This window comes from Aspergillus ibericus, assembly GCF_003184845.1.
Source record: "Aspergillus ibericus CBS 121593 unplaced genomic scaffold BO80scaffold_16, whole genome shotgun sequence".
Lineage (NCBI taxonomy): Eukaryota > Fungi > Ascomycota > Eurotiomycetes > Eurotiales > Aspergillaceae > Aspergillus > Aspergillus ibericus.
The window spans coordinates 343,636-360,235 of NW_020292114.1; the positions used below are offsets into that span (position 1 = coordinate 343,636).

Genomic DNA, 16,600 nt, shown 5'->3' on the forward strand with positions numbered 1-16,600 from the left:
ATCGAAGCCACGTTCGCTGCACATATAGCTGGTTCTACCAATGATACCCTTCGTCCACTGGTGGGCGGGATTGCGTGTACATCCAATTTTCCAAATCAAATAAGCTCATTAATATAATATATCGTCAAGGGGTATCACAAGTCATAACAAGCCAGAAGAGAACACCGCCCTTACTAACCACTGCCTCCTGCCAGAACACCCACATCCCCCAGGTTGGCAAGGAACATTTCCGCGCGTCTTTTGGCCCGCAACTCATCGACCTTTTTCTTCCGTTCGTCCCTCAACCGCTCGCGCTCTGCCCGTCTCTCCCGTCTAGCATCTCGCTCTCGCTGCGTTTCCTCCCGTGCATTGAGCAGCTCCTCCATCTGCTGTTTCCGCACATTCTCATCCTTCGAGAAGGCATAGAACCCCGTACCCCGATTCCGAACCTCCGCATCAGCATCATAATGCATCTCCTCCGGCGGCGTGGGCGACCGATCCCGCCGCGCAGCCAGATACGACATCTGCGACGCAACCGCCGCGTCCGGATTAAACGCCTCAGACTGCACCGTCACCCCATAGATCAGGTTCTCCGGACGAGCCGGACGCCACCGTTCAGTATTTCCCCGTGGATCGTCCTGCTCTTTCAGCGCCGCCGCGCGCGCAGCCTCGGATCGAGTACCGCGCCGCGACCGTCCCAGTTCATCCTCGTAGGAGACAATCGACGCATTATCATCATCCCCTTCCTCTTCCTCCTCTCCATCCTCATTTGCTGACTTCCTCCACTTCTGATCAAAATCCACCAACCCTTCCTTCTCCCTCCGCCGTAACCGCGCCAAATACGCATCCTGCGGTCCAGATCCCTCCTCATCATCACTTCCTCCGGCCAGATAAAGCCCCCGCTTCAAGTCATCGTACATCCGCACTTTCTCCTCCATCCGCCGCTTGGACCGGTGCAGCGCGGCGGCGTCCACGGCTCCGATATCCTCCGTGCGCTGGTGCTTCTGCTGCAGGGCGGTATTGTCATCGTCGCGGAGATCAGCGGCAGCGCGTTTCTGCGCACCTTTGTTGGGACGACTGAAGAGGTCGGATTTGGGGGCTTTGGAGGGTCGCGGACGGCCGGCGCTGCGGGTGGAGTCGTCTTTGGCGATGAGGGAGGAGAGGGTGCTGGTGAAGGCGAGGGTGGAGGCAGAGGGGAGATCGGACTGGGATGTTTTCTTAGATTTCGGTTGACCGTAGAGAGACGGGTTAGACATGGTGGGTGTCTTCGTGTGGAGCGGTGGTAGAGCTAGTATGGTGCAGTGAGTTGGATCGAGGATCATCGAGTCGGAGCCGATATAGGGCGATGACTAAGCCGATCAAGGATGGCCCCGCGCACCCCTCCCTCCGACTCATTCTCTCCCCTCTCTTTTACTTCTTCTTTCTATCGAGTCAATTGTTTCTGTCTGTCAAGTTTGCTGTCTACTTGCTCAAGCCTAATTGAACATGTCTCAATTCTACCTCGGTGTTATTGGTGAGTTCGTTCCTTCACTCTAGCAGCACTCCCCATCCACCCTTGCAAGAATCGTCACTACAACCTCGACTCCAACGAAGAATCACCACCAACCCAATTAAAATACTAACCACTCCATCAGGTGTCGGCGGCGTCGGCACCGCCTTCCTCCAGCAGCTCTCTCGCCTCCCCGATGCCCCGAAGCTAATCCTCCTGGCACGTTCCTCCCAAACCCTCCTCGCCCCCACCCCGACCTACCTCCCCGGCATCGCCGCCGACTGGAAGACCGCCAGCGCGAACCCCGACCTGACCAAGTCCGGCGCCCTCTCCCCCGAAGAAATCGCCAGCTACCTCTCCTCGGCTCCCGGCCGGGCCATCCTGGTCGACAACACCAGCGACCCGGCCCTCGCCGCCTCGTACCCGGTCTTCCTCCGCGCCGGTATCTCCATCGTCACCCCCAACAAGAAGGGTTTCTCCTCCGACCTGTCCCTCTTCCGGAACATCTTCGCCTCCGCGATCAAGGGTAACGCTCACGTTTACCACGAGAGTACCGTTGGCGCCGGTCTGCCCGTCATCTCTACGCTCCTGGACCTGGTGTCCACCGGAGACGAGGTCACCCGCATTGAGGGTGTGTTTTCGGGAACGTTGTCGTTCTTGTTCAATACCTTTGCGCCCGTCGGTGGATCCGGGGCTGGTCGGAAGTGGAGTGAGGTTGTCGCTGAGGCCAAGGAGTTGGGATACACGGAGCCGGATCCCCGTGATGATTTGAATGGTATGGATGTGGCTCGGAAGTTGACTATCCTCGCCCGTCTGGTCGGACTGGAGGTGCAGTCGCCCGATGCGTTCCCAGTGGAGTCGTTGATTCCGAAGGAATTGGAGGGACTGGATTCGTCGGCCGAGGGCGCGAAGGCGTTCATGGACCGGTTGGGTGAGTTTGATGCCCAGATGACGGAGATCAAGGAGAGTGCCGAGAAGGAGGGCAAGGTGGTTCGGTACGTGGGTAGCATCGATGTGGCTTCGAAGGAGGTCCGCGTGGGATTGCAGAAGTTCGATAAGGATAGTGCCATTGCTGGCCTCAAGGGCAGTGATAACATTATCAGCTTCTACACGAAGCGCTATGGCAGCAACCCGCTTATCATCCAGGGTGCGGGTGCCGGTGGTGATGTCACTGCTATGGGTGTCACGGCGGATTTGCTCAAGGTTATGCACAGACTGCGGTAGATCTGTTTGCCTATGAACTCGATAGATGAGCGGGCAAAGCTCTAGATCTAAATCGGCAAAAGAAAATAACGACTCATACTCATGCAGATACAAATTCCAAACAAACACCTAGGATAGATAGTATTTATACCATCCACTTCTCTACCCAAGCCATCCCCCTACTTAACCCACCCCAAACCAACATACTATAAACCTACTTATAAGTTAAAATGAATGAATCTACCTCCTCAAAAACGCCTTAACCGCCTCCCCCCACACCGGACCCCGCTTATACCCATGAATCTCAGGTACATTACCCTCTTTCAGACCGTCAATGGCCGCTGCAAGGTCCTCGCCGAGTCCTTCGTCTTTGATCTCTTGGATGGGGTAGGTGTAGGTGTGGAAGGTGAAGATTAGGGCTTTGGTTCGGGGGAGGCGGTGGAGGGTTTGGCGTTCGCAGCGGAGGCGGGTCTGTATTATCTGGTTAGTTATTGTGGGTTGGGTTGGGTTGGGTTAAGTGATGGTGAGGGTTATAGAGGGGGGTTGGGGTATAGATAAGGGGTAGAGAGATAGGAACAGGGAGAGGGGTTAGGCGACTGGAAAGAAAGGAAGATAAAGAACATACCTTCTCCCCATCTACCTCCTCCACATTCATAACCTCCTCCTTTTTCTCATCATCCCCATGCACGCCCCCAAAAGCAGCAAACAACGATGTCCCCTCCGTGGTAACACTCCAATTCACCCTCTGCACGACTTTGCCTATTTCCAATCTGGCGAAGAATCGATCCATGCTCTTCTCCAATTTCTCCTTGTAGCGTGGTACCGGATCATGGATGGTTGAGAGTCTCTTCCCCAACTTCTCGCGCGTGTCGAATCCGGCCGGGTAGAATGTCGTGTATGCTTCTAGTGTATATTTTATGTTTTCAACATCGGGGACCTTTTCAGAGGAGGGGGATGGAGAGCTGGTGGTGGAAGGGTCCGGGAGTAAGACGAGAAAGTCCTCGTCGACAAAGGTGCCCAGCGTGGTGAGGATCTCTCGAGCTGTGCCCGGGTGAGGAAGGGGGATTCGTTGGTTGGTGATCTTGTTGTGGAGGGTTTTGGATTTTCCGTTTCGTTCAGATGATTCGAGAATGAACATGGTTGGGTACCTGGTGGGAAGGTATTCGCTTACTATGAACTCGTAGAGCTCGGTGATGGCGGCGAAGACGGGACTGTCTCTTCTTTGTCCTTCGGGGGTTACGCCCACAACGACGGTGGGGTGCTGGGCGAGCAGGTTTTGGCGGAGGGCGAGGCGCTCTTTGTAGGTCTTGTCCATGGGGATGAGGTGGGAGATGTCAGTTGTTGTTAGGGCTGAATTTAGTGTTAATCGTGCTTCTGAAGTGATAGATATGGAGGTATACCCATGCTAAGGTGGTACTTGGGCTTGAATGGACGGTATTTGGTGGGTTCGGTGGTTTCCCAGTTGAAGGCTGGGAGGGGGGTGATTGGGGGGTAGGTGCCTTGCTCCTGGCTGTCATGATTGAGCGAACCGGGTGCTGCTTGAGATGATTGCTGTCATGTTGTTAGCTGGTGATTGTCCATAGAAGGTAGGTAGACGTACTCGATTCCATCGTGCAAACAGCCAGAGGGCGAGGACGAGGAAGACCACCACAACTGGGTTTTGTTGGATATGGAGAATCCAGGCGTCCAGATCTACCATGATGGTTGGAGTCTATGAATGATGATGGTATATGAGGAAGTCTCCAGGTAGGAGCCGCACCTTACTTATATCGCAGTCATCAGTGTATACATCCAGCGTATCGCGGCCCGCGATTGGCTGACATGCCCGCCCAACTCCGATTGCACGAACTCACCGACTCGGCATAATGCTCGAGGGAAAGGGTTGCCGTTTGGAGATAGCAAAGAGATGCTGCGGGGTGATCCCCGCACGAGCAAGCTTCGTTGTTACTATCTGAGTTGGTCGGACTGGTGACGATCTCGACTCCCCGGTTCTCCGATATGCAGCTGACCTTGCCAACAGGCTGGTGTGCTTATGTCTGATAAGGTACTATGACTTGGCGATAACTATATTCTGAGCCAGTCACCGTATCTTAAAGCGTACTCTGCTGTAGAAGCTTGAGCGATATAGCGCAATTATCGAAAGGCCTAGGAATGAAGAAAGCTGCTTGTGATGATGCCATACCAAGACTATGGTACAGTGACGGGTCATATAGAGACATGTCTATAAAGGATGTGATTCTGACTAGCCTAGTGAGATCCGTAAGCTTCAGTGAGCCTGCAAGCATCGGAACATCGGGTGCACTGAAGGATATAGTGTATAACACCTGCCAGCTATTGACGGCTTTAGCTTGCCTTCGCACTATGCATTCGACTTATCGGTCTGGGCTGTCTTCCATTATACAAGGAGTTGTGGTTTGATGCTTTTCTGTGATAGAGTCGTAGCAAGTTAGCATGCTTCCAGAACTCAACATGGATTGGGATTGAACCTTCTGGACCGTTTTATAACCTCAGCTTGGGAAGCTTACCATTGGTGATGCTCTTGACTTTCGCAGCAATCTACTTTTTGGTGGCTTGCATCAGATGATTGAAGACAAAAGCAGGCTTTTTGTATGATTGTGGCCGGTCTTGAAAGGGTGTAGCTTTGACTGAGTTGGGTGGGAAAGGAGGGGAAATACGGGTGCGAAAAATGAAGGAAAGCAGTTAGATTAAACAGGCATGGAAGTGGCATCTATCACACCTTCATTGACCACTGGTACTCCATCATTAACACGGTGCTAGCTAAACGTGAGAGGCATCAGTCTCATATACTAGAGCAGCTATACACAGGAGATAAAATGTACTAATAATACGAGCCACCTCTGGCATATCATGAACAATGAGCAACCCCTGTGACCAGGGATTATCAGCAACGAAGGAACAGTAAAGTAGACAGCAGGTATCTCCAGCAGAACGCTTCACCAAACAAACAAATATCAGCCGTTAAATCACCCACAGAGAGTATATATACAGGGTATTAATATGCTAAAATCACAATCACGCCTCAGCAGCATGCACCCAAGCATCAAAGCATAAAGTCGATAAGCTCTCACCAGGAGGCCAGACACCAACACCCGGAAACAATATCACCCAGCCATATAGAACATCCACCGCCTAAATATACCATTCTACCCACTCACTCACCACCAGTTGTATCCACCCCAACCCCAACAACCACCCTCCTCTTCAACTCTTCCACCTCCCACTCCTTCTCTTCCCTCCCACTACTCCCACCTCCCAAACCCACCAACACTCGAGGCTGACCATCCGGCCGCTCATTCAAACTCGGCGCCCGGGGTCGTTGCTTTCCGCGCGCTCGACCCCCCACGACCGGAAACTCATACGTCACCATCCGCCACACATACAAACATATATCGAAGATTAGAAGCGTCGCCCAAGGAAATATACACACGAAACCGAGGAAGATCTGCCCGCGATTGACGTATATTAGCTTCTGCCCGCATTCAGGAGGGTCCGGGGAGAGGGGGAAACGGACGAATATGCGCACAACCCAGGTTTCGATGTAGGAAAGGTCGGCGGGGAGGAGGGAGTACCACGCCATAATGGGGGTGAAAGATCTGGTTGGTGGCTTCTTGTAAAACCGGTTGTATAGCTATGGAGGTAGGTAGGTAGGTAGGTATTGGGTTATTCAGCTGGCGTCGGAAGCATCGGTGTGGCGGTCAGAGGCGGTCCGGTCTCCCTGCAGATGTATAATCGGGGAAGGGGTTTGCACGACGATCGGAGGATTGGTTTAGGATTGAGGATGGGTGGTGGTGCGCTGCGCTGGCAGGAGGGATCGTAGATATACTGTGCACGCTGGCAGGCCGGCTGGTCTCCGGAGATCCGGTGGTAGGGCGGGCGAGGCAGGCAGTGGTGTGATGCAAGCTGGCTAATGAGCGCGAGTCCGTCAGTCAAGTGCGGAGAAGATAGAAACAACAAGCGGCGGCATCCCCGAGGCGAAGAGAAACTGGATAGACCCGGTAAACAGGGGAAACTCCTGGAATTGATGATCGCCGGCCGACTTGGCGAGAAGACGAGCGCGGCCCTTTCGGGTAATTGCTTAGCTTCCACCGCGGGCTCCCCGCACGAAGTACGGAGTACCATCTGTAGCTATAAAGAGTTCTTAATATATAGGTACAATGCCCAACGTCTAACCAAATCAGTTTATACGCTTATATGCAATCTATGTACAGCGATTCTAATCAAAATAGTCGTAGGCACATGACTTCCGTACGCCGTCCAATCCCATCCCAATTCTATGCACAATCGTTATCGCTATAAATCACAATCATCTAGCGTGCCATCCGGTAGTGTTCGTACGAGGTGAAGCTGGGATCGTCCTGCTCTACAGGTCCATATCCCCTCGTCCGCCACCGATCCAACGGCGTCGCCGTCTCGTTCATCGCCGGGCCTTGCGCATAATTGAGCAGCTCGGTTTCGCTCTCGTTGCGTTGGTGATACATCCCTCCGCCCATCGGGGCCGGCACGCGGAAGGCCGGGTGGATATGTTCGTTCGCCGTCGGGTCGTACGGGTCATGCTGTCTCAAGCCGGACAGCGACGGCAGCGACGGGGCCGGAGACGATGCGCGCGAGGAGGTTGGCGACCACTCGCCCAGCGCACTGGCCGGCGTCTGCGAGCGTTCGGTCATCAGATCGTCGGGCCGGCCGTAGATCCCACCACCGAACTCGTCCCGGAAATCTGGGCGGTCCTTGTAGTATGAGAAGTCCAAGTGGTTCTCCGGAACCACTTCGAACGGTGCCGAGGATCCTGCATTGTCCATCATGGACTTGCCCGGTTGCGCAGACGACATCGTATCCATGGCGATGTCCGAGTAATCGCCTTCGCCTTCGAAGGTTCCCAGCCGTCCGCGGTAGATGCGCTTCAAGGCCTCCGCTGCCTTGGCGTGCACCATCGGTGTGATTAGTGGTTTATAGAGAGCCGGGTGGCCGAACTTCGAATTAAGCCGTTCTGAAGCCCTCTTGTTCGGCTTGCTGACTGCCAGGGCTTCCGCATCCGTCAGGTTCGCGCGGTTGTAGTACGTGATGTCGGCGTCGAACTTCCTCATGCAGTAGAACTTAAAGGCCAGCATCAGGAAGGGGGTGGGAACCACGCAATAAACCATGTTCCACGTGCCCTTGGCCATGACAACAAACCCAATGACAATGTTGGAAAGGATCATGGCGAAAACCATGCGGTTGAACAGAACCCGCCAGAACTGACCCCCGGACTCTGTCTTGGTTACAAAGACATACAGCAGCATGTACTTCTTCATCATCGCATCCAGGCCAAAGTACAAGGCGGTGACTGGGAGAACGATCGGCTGCAATGTGGCGAAGCAAAGAGCCACGGTGGCATAGAACAGAAAGTAGTTATAGTAACTTGCATATTCAAAAGACGGCGGGGCCGTCCATTCGATAGCCTGTCGAGGCGTGGGCGAGAGAAACGTCTTGGAGAACCAGACCCAAAAAACGTTGACCAGTTGGACTAAGTCGATAGTGGCTCCCAAATTCCGCTGCAGCAGATATGTCACCCAGAACGGCGACACCTGACACATGGCGCTCACAACTTTGGTATAGAAGGCCCCATCCCTGAGCGCTTGCCACGCGTTTTCATCTTTGTTTTCGGCATCGATGACGGCGGAGACGAAGGTCCACGCTGCAGAGAACAAAGAAAAGACGATGAGGTTGTTGAAAACAAAAAACGAGTAGAGTTTGCTGAGAACATGACGTTCTCGAGAGGTCTTGGTAACGTCGCCAGCCCGGATCGCCAGCCGACGGAAGAGAATAGGTAGAATGATATAGACGAGGGAGGTCACGGCTGGGGACAAGATACCCTGGACTGCAGCCCAGATGTAAGGACTATTTGTGAGCGATGTCTGGAAAGCTGGCCAGACCGAGCCCAGATTGGATAAATTGGACAAGAAGATCGCAATCAAGCCGTTAGGTACGACATACACCAGCGTGAGAAGCGTCACCCAGATGGCACTAAGAAATCGCTTCCATTTGCGGGCAGACTTCGACAACGGGAGGTTTTCCCAGATGAGGTCATCAGGCCGAGGTGCCAGAACAATCGTTGTCCCTTCTGGGTGCTTTTTGCGCGCGGTATAAGCAACGGCATGGGCATGCTCAATCATATCCCAACTGACGAAACCGAAAGGCATAGCGTTCCGTCGGTCGATTGATGCTCGAACGTGCTTGATTTCTTCTTCCAGCCTTCTAATCTTGTCCGTCAAATAATCAATGGCATCCACATTGCCGCTGGGATGCTCCTCTCTTTCCTTTCGGGGAGGGCGCATGGTCGGACGTTTCGCGGGGAGCCGATCTGGACGTTTGAGGTACTTGGCCAGAACGGCTTCGAGTTCGCGTACGGTTTCGTCGTGTTCCTTGATCAGGCCGGGCAGTCCCTTGACGTTGCGGCCGATGGAGGCTCGTGGGACAGCAGCGGTCGGATTCACCCCATCTGTCAGACGCAAGACGCCTTCGTCCGATCGAGCAGCCGGTGGCATATCAGTGATCTACCAGCATACGAGTCAGTAAATAGATATTGAAACTCAACCTTGGCTCCACCGGTTAACGCACCATCAGGGTTCGCGCATGGAGACTGCGCTGATATTCGGGGCTTTCAAAGTACTTCCTCCGCAGCTTCAACACGCCCTGGTAATTCCTCCAGAGGAAAATAGCAACGATTACATCGAATGCCCAGGCGCAAAAGACTTGGCCCCAAATGGCGTCAGTGGTGACATAGAGTGGGGTCATCGTAGCAAACGCCCCGAATTGAGATACCGTGTCTCCCGTACTCTGTGTGAGATTGAGCGGGATCATGACGCCGCAACCGATCACGCTCAAGATGATGAAAATATTCCGACACATCTTAGTGAAACGGACGAACATGGTGGCATCGAGGCCTACGCAATCGACCAGGGCGGGCTCCTTGGTACGCAGGACAGGTTTGAGCCAGGCAAAGAAGCCCCGTCCCACCGGAGGCGGGGTGTGTTTGTGATCGGCATGTTTGACCTTGGGCGCATAGACAACCGAGTGACGAGGGCGGAAGAGGGAGAACAGTAGGGCAAGGAGGATAGAGAAGCCTGCAGAGGTGGCTAAGGAAGCCCAAATGGCGTTGACTTGGAACTGTTGGGGATCTTAGCTGATTGTCGAAGACTGAGAATGGCGGGTGAACATACGGCAGATTGGAAAGGATTCGAGATGAGTTTGAGGAATTGCTCCGTCGGATCATCGCGCTGCTGGAGAGCGCTAGGATACATGTCGGGCGAGGCGAGGCGGCATGGAGGGAGAAGAGGGAGGAGGCGCGAAAGACAATGAGAGAGGACAGAACCGCCGGCCGGGAAAGAAGAAAACGAGTGTGAAACCGATCCAGATAAACGAAAGGATGGCCGCGGAAGAAAATGAGCGATGATGGAGAAGCAGAGAGCCGAGTGGGTTTTGTTGGAGGCGGGTCTGGAACCCACGACGACAAAGGTTGGAGTGGCCGTTGCCCATCATTCCTCATTCCTCTGGGGATGCCGCCGCCTTTACGTACCGGAGGTACGTATCAGGCATTCAGGCCTGGTTGACAGGCGGGCTCGGGGTGCATGCACCATGCAGAATCCATCGTCGTCGGTCCCATTGGCCCTGACATCGACGGGGAAGGCCGATCTATGTACGGAGTACGATGTAGGTCTGATCCATCGGTTGTCATGGTACCCTGCGTGATCCCATCCACCTCGTCCTTTTGTTCTCGTTCAGGCCACCCATGCTCGTTCTACTCGCACGCTTTGATGGCTAGTGACGGCCGGACGTGCCAGCAGTGACCGCCTCAGAAACGGACGCCCAGCACTTCAGTAACAGAAAAGTCAAAATCACAGCAGCCCTGATCCACTCGGGCACGCTGGTTGGTTCAAGCCCCGTCCTCGACCGGCTGCTATTTTGGGTGGGCCAATCTGATTCCACCAGTGTGAAAGTCTTCTAATCTTCTTCGGACTAGTGCCGACTTTCTGAGACACCACCACACGCGGTGGAGTACTAAATTTTGGGGCATCCGCACGCTTGATTGGCCATTACTTCTGGCAACCTCCTCCGAATACCGTACCTGACCATACCAGTGTGGCTGACCAGCACTCAGTGTGGCACTGGATCCGATACATGATAAAGGTCAAAGCCCCTCTCAATCCCATTGGGCACATCAGAAGTCATGGCGGAAGCGGACTGCGGTGCCCCATGATACACAGCTCCCGGCTGATGTGGCTTCAGGTGGCAAGGTACATCTGATCTCTCGGATTATGTAACCCATCCCAGTGGTTGCATGGCTATTTCACCACTATTGCCAATAGTGAGGATCCATTGCTCACGGTCAGAATTAAGGGGCAGCTGGGGGGCCAAGGACTGGCAGAAGGCAGGGCCACTAAATCAGCCAGGATTCAGGGTCTAACGACAGTTATGACCTACCAATGGAATCATGCACATTTGCGGACGGAAACTCTAGTAGTCAGCAGTCAGCAAGGACCTCGAGAAAGGATTGCATTGGTGCAGTGATGAGCCAGAGACCTGATATACACGGGAACGCTTTCACTCGCTGGTTGGCCTCAATGACGATCATACACCCGAGCTGGCAGATTCGCGTACATGATTCTATTTATACTTCGGACTTCCTACTCTACGGGACTCGGGTAGGTTGAGGTCCCGAGACATACTCCATTACCTACTTTGTAGTAAAAGTACGGGCCGTGGGGCACTGCGATCAATGAAGTCATCGCTGGGCAGCACCGCCGAAAAGATTACATCTCACGCACAGTTTGGTACAACAGACATTACTATATTTCGTCCTCAAGACTACATACATCATCACCCACTCGCAACTCCGTTCGATCCAAACCCAGCACCCCCAAGGCAGCCAATTGCCCTCGATCATTGCTCCTGGTTACGGTCAAACAAACAACTTATTTTGTCGTTCTTAGATTGCTTATTTCATGTACTGGTATCTGATTTCGTCATATTCCGAAGACACATATCATCAAGTTAACGTCAAGACCTTTACAGCTGGCCAGCAGTGTTGAAGTCCGCCAGAGCCTCCTGGACACGCTTGGTCATGGTCTTCTCACCCTCACGAACCCAGACGCGGGGGTCGAAGAACTTCTTGTTGGGCTTGTCCTCACCGTCGGGGTTGCCGACAGAGGTCAGGAGGTAGTCCTTCTTGTTCAGCATGTAGTCACGGATACCGGCCATGTAGGCGAACTGCATGTCGGTGTCGAGGTTGACCTTGACAACACCGTAGCTGATAGCCTGCTTGTACTCTTCCTTGGAGGAACCAGAGCCACCGTGGAACACGAAGAAGACGGGCTTGTCCTGGGAGGAGTTGATCTTCTCCTTGACGTAGGCCTGGTGCTTCTGGAGGAGCTCGGGGTGGAGACGGACGTTGCCGGGCTTGTAGACACCGTGCACATTACCGAAACCAGCGGCAATGGAGAAGTAGGGGCTGATGGGGGCGAGGGCGTTGTGGATGGCGAGGATGTCCTCGGGCTGAGTGTACAGGGAGTTGTTGTCAACATCCTCGTTGTTGACACCGTCCTCTTCACCACCGGTGATACCGATTTCCTAATCAAAGTCAGTCTTCCGTTTCCCTCCCGCAGAGGATCAGAACATACCATCTCGAGCCACTGCTTCATGGGGGCAGCACGCTGGAGGTACTTGGCGGTGGTCTGGATGTTTTCTTCGACGGGCTCCTCAGACAGGTCAATCATGTGGCTGGAGAAGAGGGGCTCGCCGTGGAGCTTGAAGTAGCGCTCATCCTCGTCGAGGAGACCATCGAGCCAGGGAAGGAGCTTCTTGGCGCAGTGGTCGGTGTGGAGGACGACGGGGACACCGTAGGTGGGAGCAATGCTGCGGATGTAGTGGGCAGCGGCGATACCACCGGCAATGGAGGCCTTCTGGCCATCGTTGCTGACACCCTGGAGTGTATCGTCAGCTGTGTTTTTTCGGACGCCCATATTGAGGTTCTGAAACATACCTTGCCAGCGAAGTAGGCAGCACCACCCTGGGACACCTGGAGGATGATGGGGCAGTTCTGGTCGCGGGCAGCCTCAAGGCAAGCGACAGCGGTGGAGGAGGAGGTCACGTTCTATGTGATGGAGCCTGTCAGTCCTTTGATCCGGGGTGGTTGAGGGGCTGTGAGACTTACAATGGCGGGGATGGCAAAGCCCTTCTCCTTGGCGTACTCGAAGAGACGAAGGACGTCATCACCGACGATGACACCGGACTTGCGGGAGAGTTGCTCGAGGACACCCATTGTGATGGTTATTGAAAACTAAGGGGAGGAAAGTGATGAGTAATTGATTGGTTGATAGATGGAGAGGAAGAAAGGACGAGAGAGAGGAGCGAGACAGAGGAACCAAATAAATTCTGCACCAGAGGACTAAAAGCTTTACCGAGCGACGAATACGGAGCTGGACATTTAAATGACGAGCACGGGCAAGGAGGGGCAGCGAAGCACTAGGAGCAGGAGGAGGGGGAAACTTGGGACATGGAGGGGCAAGTGGTGCTCGAAGGACTCACCGGGTGGTGGGGAATGATGTGTTCAGTATGAAATCAGTGACCGGTTGGGGTTCCACGGAGAGGGGGAAGCTCGTGGTGATGCTGTGGAAGACAGAAGAAGAGAAGAAGCTCGAGGGGGAAAAGGGGATCAATTGAGGATGCCGTACAGATCTTAAGTCTTACTACCGTGTACACCACCGGATGAATCCCGTCCGAGGCTACGACGATGATGCTTCCATCTTGTTCCCTTCCCTGCTGCAATGGTGGGGTTCGATCGGAAGCCCGCAATGACGCTGTTGGCGGCCTCAGGCTGGCGGCCTCCCGGGAATCCCCGCTCCCATCACATGACATCATTCGGTTACCTTCCCTTCGGTCCGAGTTCGACGATGCACTCCATGATCAGCCTGGATGAGCCTTGAGTCGGGTTGCAGCTGCCGGCCTGCTGGAAGTGTGGATACAATATCCTCTCAAGTCCCGGGAAGAAATTCAAGTGCCTCTTGCCCAGAGTTCAGATACCTACTGGAGCCTGGAGGGTACATCATCATCCACCTTTACGTGGGCTGTTGTCAACCGGTTGCACTGGACAACCAGCTCGGCTACTGCGCCCTGCTGGCTCCTTCCTCCGAAAACATTGACCCATTTCTCTCCGTGTTTCTTTCGTGCTTCATTCAATGCCGGAGAAATTAGCAGGGCCTTTCCTCCGTTCTCGTTGCTCGGCCTTCCAACCACTTCGCTGCCTTTCTGCCGGTCACGGCCTAGACTGTCCTTCCCCGGTCCAGCTGATCTGAAATTAAGGTAAGAGGGGTGCGTTTCCGCCGATGTGTGGAGCCCTGGGACAACCCCGGGTTGGGGATGCCCTCAACCCGGGCCTAAAACCGGATTACCATCGGCGAAGACGCTCAACGTCCACGTCTCGTACGGCCGGTTGGTTGGCCAGACCTGCTTAGGCCATATCCCTTTAGAAACCACGCATCGAAAGTAACCGGCTGAGGTGCCCACCAGTAGTCAGAATCCACTTTTACTCGGAGCGCAGATATCAAAACCGTTGATTGGAGGAATAACTGCTTTCATATAATAATACACATAAAGATCAATGCAAATGGGGTAACAAGAACGATTGCAAAATGCTGGTCTCAAAGGAGATCAGGCATCAGCTTCGTTCTTTTGCGGTGAGTACGCTCCAACGAGCATACTGAACTGTCCTCCTCCAGAAGCAGACACCAGCTTCTTTCCGTTGACGTGCTTGTTTTGGAGGAGTGTCGGTCGTTCGACCTCATCCTCATCGCGGTGTCCAGCCTGGCGCTGTACGTTGAAGCCCCAGCTATACGCCTTGCCGTCTTTAGTGATGGCAAACGAATGGTCACTGGAGGCTGTTGCGAAGACAACCTCCTCCTTGATCTCAGTAAGGGGGGTTGGCATCGTCAGAATACGAGGTCGCCCGTGCTCATCGTGCACGATATCATCTGACGGCATGTCCTCGAGCGAAATACCAAGGGCCTTGTTGTCTACACGTCCCCAGGATAGACATTTGCCATCTTCCGTGACAGCCACGCTGTGATCCTTTCCACCGCAAATGGAGATAATTTTGCTTTGCTTGCGGAAAGACTTGACTTCGGTCGGGTAAAGGACCACAGCATCGCTTTCTCCCGCGCTCATGGGGACGGCTGTCTGACCGAAGTTGTTGGAACCCCAAGCATGGACCCGGCCGTTCTTGCGGATCGCGAAGGAATGATAAGAGCCGGTACCGATGCTCACAACGTCCGAAGGGATAGCACATTGCCCGGGGATGAGACTTTCGAGCTTGCCGTGCAGACGCCCCGATATTCTCCGTCCAAGCTGGTTCTGTTCTTCGCATCCCCAGGTCAAAACGGCGCCCTTGGCAGTCAATGCCAGCACGTGTTGTGAGCCAGACGCAAGCTGGGTCACTTTCTCGAGACCGGGGACCAGGACCGGTTGTCTTTGAATCTTCGTTTCGGGGGAGAAACCGATCACGCCGTTGCTTCCCTATTGACTGTCAGCCAAAAAAAAACAATTATCGGAGAGCCTCGTGAGAACTCACTCTGAAAGTGCCCCAACCATAGACCCGACCCTCCTGGGTGAGAACGAAAGTGGCACTATCCGTTGCAATGACCTGTGTGAAAACAGTGCCATCGGGGAAAAGAGCAGAGTCCACGGCGGTGGGGGTGGCCTCCTTCATGTTGAGATCGACCTCATCATCATCCGAGTCCGAGTCGGACTCAGCCTCCTTAGCCTCCCCACTGGCACCATCCGCACTCTCGGTCTTGCGCTCCTCCTTTGTATCCCTACCTAGGGTACCCTCGTCATTCACTCCCCACGTAAGAATCTTATTGTCATGCGTAAGAGCTGCCGAATGCACACCCCCAATAGCCAACTGCACGACACCGACCGTCTCGGCCGACAGCTTCGGGTTCAACACCGGACCAGGAATCTCCGATTTCTTCGTCGCGTCACCCAGACCCAACTCTCCATAACAATTCGTACCGAAAACATAAACATCGAGTTTCTGCGTCGGCGCGTGGTTGATAATAGCCAGAGCCTCTACCACAAACCAACAGACTGCATTAGCACGGCCTTCCCGAACGACCGAAACGCGGGAGACGGATCAAAACAAAACAGTCCAAGTCGCACAAAAACAACAACAGCCCAACACTTACCCTTCTGTTTCTTCGTGACGCGCGCCGGAGCCGTAGTCGCAGCCCCTGAGGTGGTCTCCTCGACCGAGTCCACAGCCTTCCGCTTTCTCGAAACCAGGGTAGCCTTGGTGCTCTTTTCCGTGGTTTTCATCTTGGTGTCCGAGGGAGCCTCGACTTTGCGCTTGGAAGCCGCGGCGCCAGCGGCTGCACGTTTGGGGGGCATCGTGATTCTTGTCTTGTTTGTTTAATGAAGCACAATACAAGGAAGCTAGGAGGAAATAATGTTAATGTCCCGTGGAAGATCTGGCGGTAAATGATGTCGAAATGCGGTGCTATACCTAGATAAACAGACAATTAAGTAGGTAGGCCAATGTATATGTCAGAAGTGAGGTTTGTGCGATAAGAACAGGGCGTGGTGGCGGCGTTGTGTGATAATAAATAGTTAAAAAAAAACAATAACAATAAAATAATTCATGAAATGATGGCAGGAAGGGATGTCGGAACTGGAACAGGGCGTTGTGCGCTCCAATCAGGGAGTGTCCTTGGGGGCGGAGGGCGGATCGGGTGTAACTGCTCTGACTAAGGCGGTGGTGATATGACTGGGTTGCCGGTTGTCAAGGGACGCAGCCCATTGTATGACGGTCAGGGGGTGGAATGTGGGAGTTATAAGGCCGATTTTCATGATGGAGTGAAAAGAATATCTATCTAGTAAATA

At 53.9% G+C, this 16,600-nt stretch overlaps 7 protein-coding genes across 7 annotated transcripts; 1 reads left to right on the top strand and 6 right to left on the bottom strand.

Moving 5' to 3' along the window:
* Positions 1 to 6: 6 nt before the first annotated feature.
* BO80DRAFT_424533 (CCDC174 family protein) lies at positions 7 to 1,266 on the bottom strand. The gene has a single exon (XM_025719313.1). It carries the CDS (start codon positions 1,233 to 1,235, stop codon positions 174 to 176), a length of 1,062 nt encoding a protein of 353 aa, XP_025576029.1. The 5' UTR covers positions 1,236 to 1,266; the 3' UTR covers positions 7 to 173.
* A 55-nt stretch (positions 1,267 to 1,321) lies between these two features.
* BO80DRAFT_380499 (homoserine dehydrogenase) lies at positions 1,322 to 2,843 on the top strand. The gene is made up of 2 exons (XM_025716804.1): positions 1,322 to 1,492; positions 1,614 to 2,843. The coding sequence occupies exons 1-2, from the start codon at positions 1,465 to 1,467 to the stop codon at positions 2,690 to 2,692; spliced, it is 1,107 nt and encodes a 368-aa protein (XP_025576030.1). The 5' UTR covers positions 1,322 to 1,464; the 3' UTR covers positions 2,693 to 2,843.
* Positions 2,736 to 4,370, bottom strand: BO80DRAFT_473501 (heme-dependent oxidative N-demethylase family protein; the record flags this gene model as incomplete). Its single annotated transcript, XM_025723167.1, has 4 exons — positions 2,736 to 3,142; positions 3,297 to 4,021; positions 4,072 to 4,222; positions 4,272 to 4,370. 4 exons carry the CDS (start codon positions 4,368 to 4,370, stop codon positions 2,912 to 2,914), a joined length of 1,206 nt encoding a protein of 401 aa, XP_025576031.1. The 3' UTR covers positions 2,736 to 2,911.
* A 1,062-nt stretch (positions 4,371 to 5,432) lies between these two features.
* Positions 5,433 to 6,722, bottom strand: BO80DRAFT_405518 (uncharacterized protein). The gene is made up of 2 exons (XM_025717718.1): positions 6,204 to 6,722; positions 5,433 to 6,134 (listed from the first exon to the last, which is right to left on the bottom strand). Exons 1-2 carry the CDS (start codon positions 6,267 to 6,269, stop codon positions 5,844 to 5,846), a joined length of 357 nt encoding a protein of 118 aa, XP_025576032.1. The 5' UTR covers positions 6,270 to 6,722; the 3' UTR covers positions 5,433 to 5,843.
* A 183-nt stretch (positions 6,723 to 6,905) lies between these two features.
* Positions 6,906 to 10,132, bottom strand: BO80DRAFT_55330 (putative DUF221 domain protein). The gene is made up of 3 exons (XM_025724596.1): positions 9,889 to 10,132; positions 9,287 to 9,835; positions 6,906 to 9,222 (listed from the first exon to the last, which is right to left on the bottom strand). Exons 1-3 carry the CDS (start codon positions 9,967 to 9,969, stop codon positions 7,000 to 7,002), a joined length of 2,853 nt encoding a protein of 950 aa, XP_025576033.1. The 5' UTR covers positions 9,970 to 10,132; the 3' UTR covers positions 6,906 to 6,999.
* Positions 10,133 to 11,498: 1,366 nt separating this feature from the next.
* BO80DRAFT_464252 (fructose-bisphosphate aldolase FBA1) lies at positions 11,499 to 13,388 on the bottom strand. Its single transcript, XM_025722640.1, has 4 exons — positions 12,879 to 13,388; positions 12,708 to 12,818; positions 12,346 to 12,648; positions 11,499 to 12,295 (listed from the first exon to the last, which is right to left on the bottom strand). Exons 1-4 carry the CDS (start codon positions 12,984 to 12,986, stop codon positions 11,735 to 11,737), a joined length of 1,083 nt encoding a protein of 360 aa, XP_025576034.1. The 5' UTR covers positions 12,987 to 13,388; the 3' UTR covers positions 11,499 to 11,734.
* An 878-nt stretch (positions 13,389 to 14,266) lies between these two features.
* BO80DRAFT_424541 (RCC1 domain-containing protein) lies at positions 14,267 to 16,327 on the bottom strand. The gene is made up of 3 exons (XM_025719314.1): positions 15,907 to 16,327; positions 15,291 to 15,790; positions 14,267 to 15,235 (listed from the first exon to the last, which is right to left on the bottom strand). Exons 1-3 carry the CDS (start codon positions 16,106 to 16,108, stop codon positions 14,375 to 14,377), a joined length of 1,563 nt encoding a protein of 520 aa, XP_025576035.1. The 5' UTR covers positions 16,109 to 16,327; the 3' UTR covers positions 14,267 to 14,374.
* Between the last annotated feature and the right edge of the window lie 273 nt (positions 16,328 to 16,600).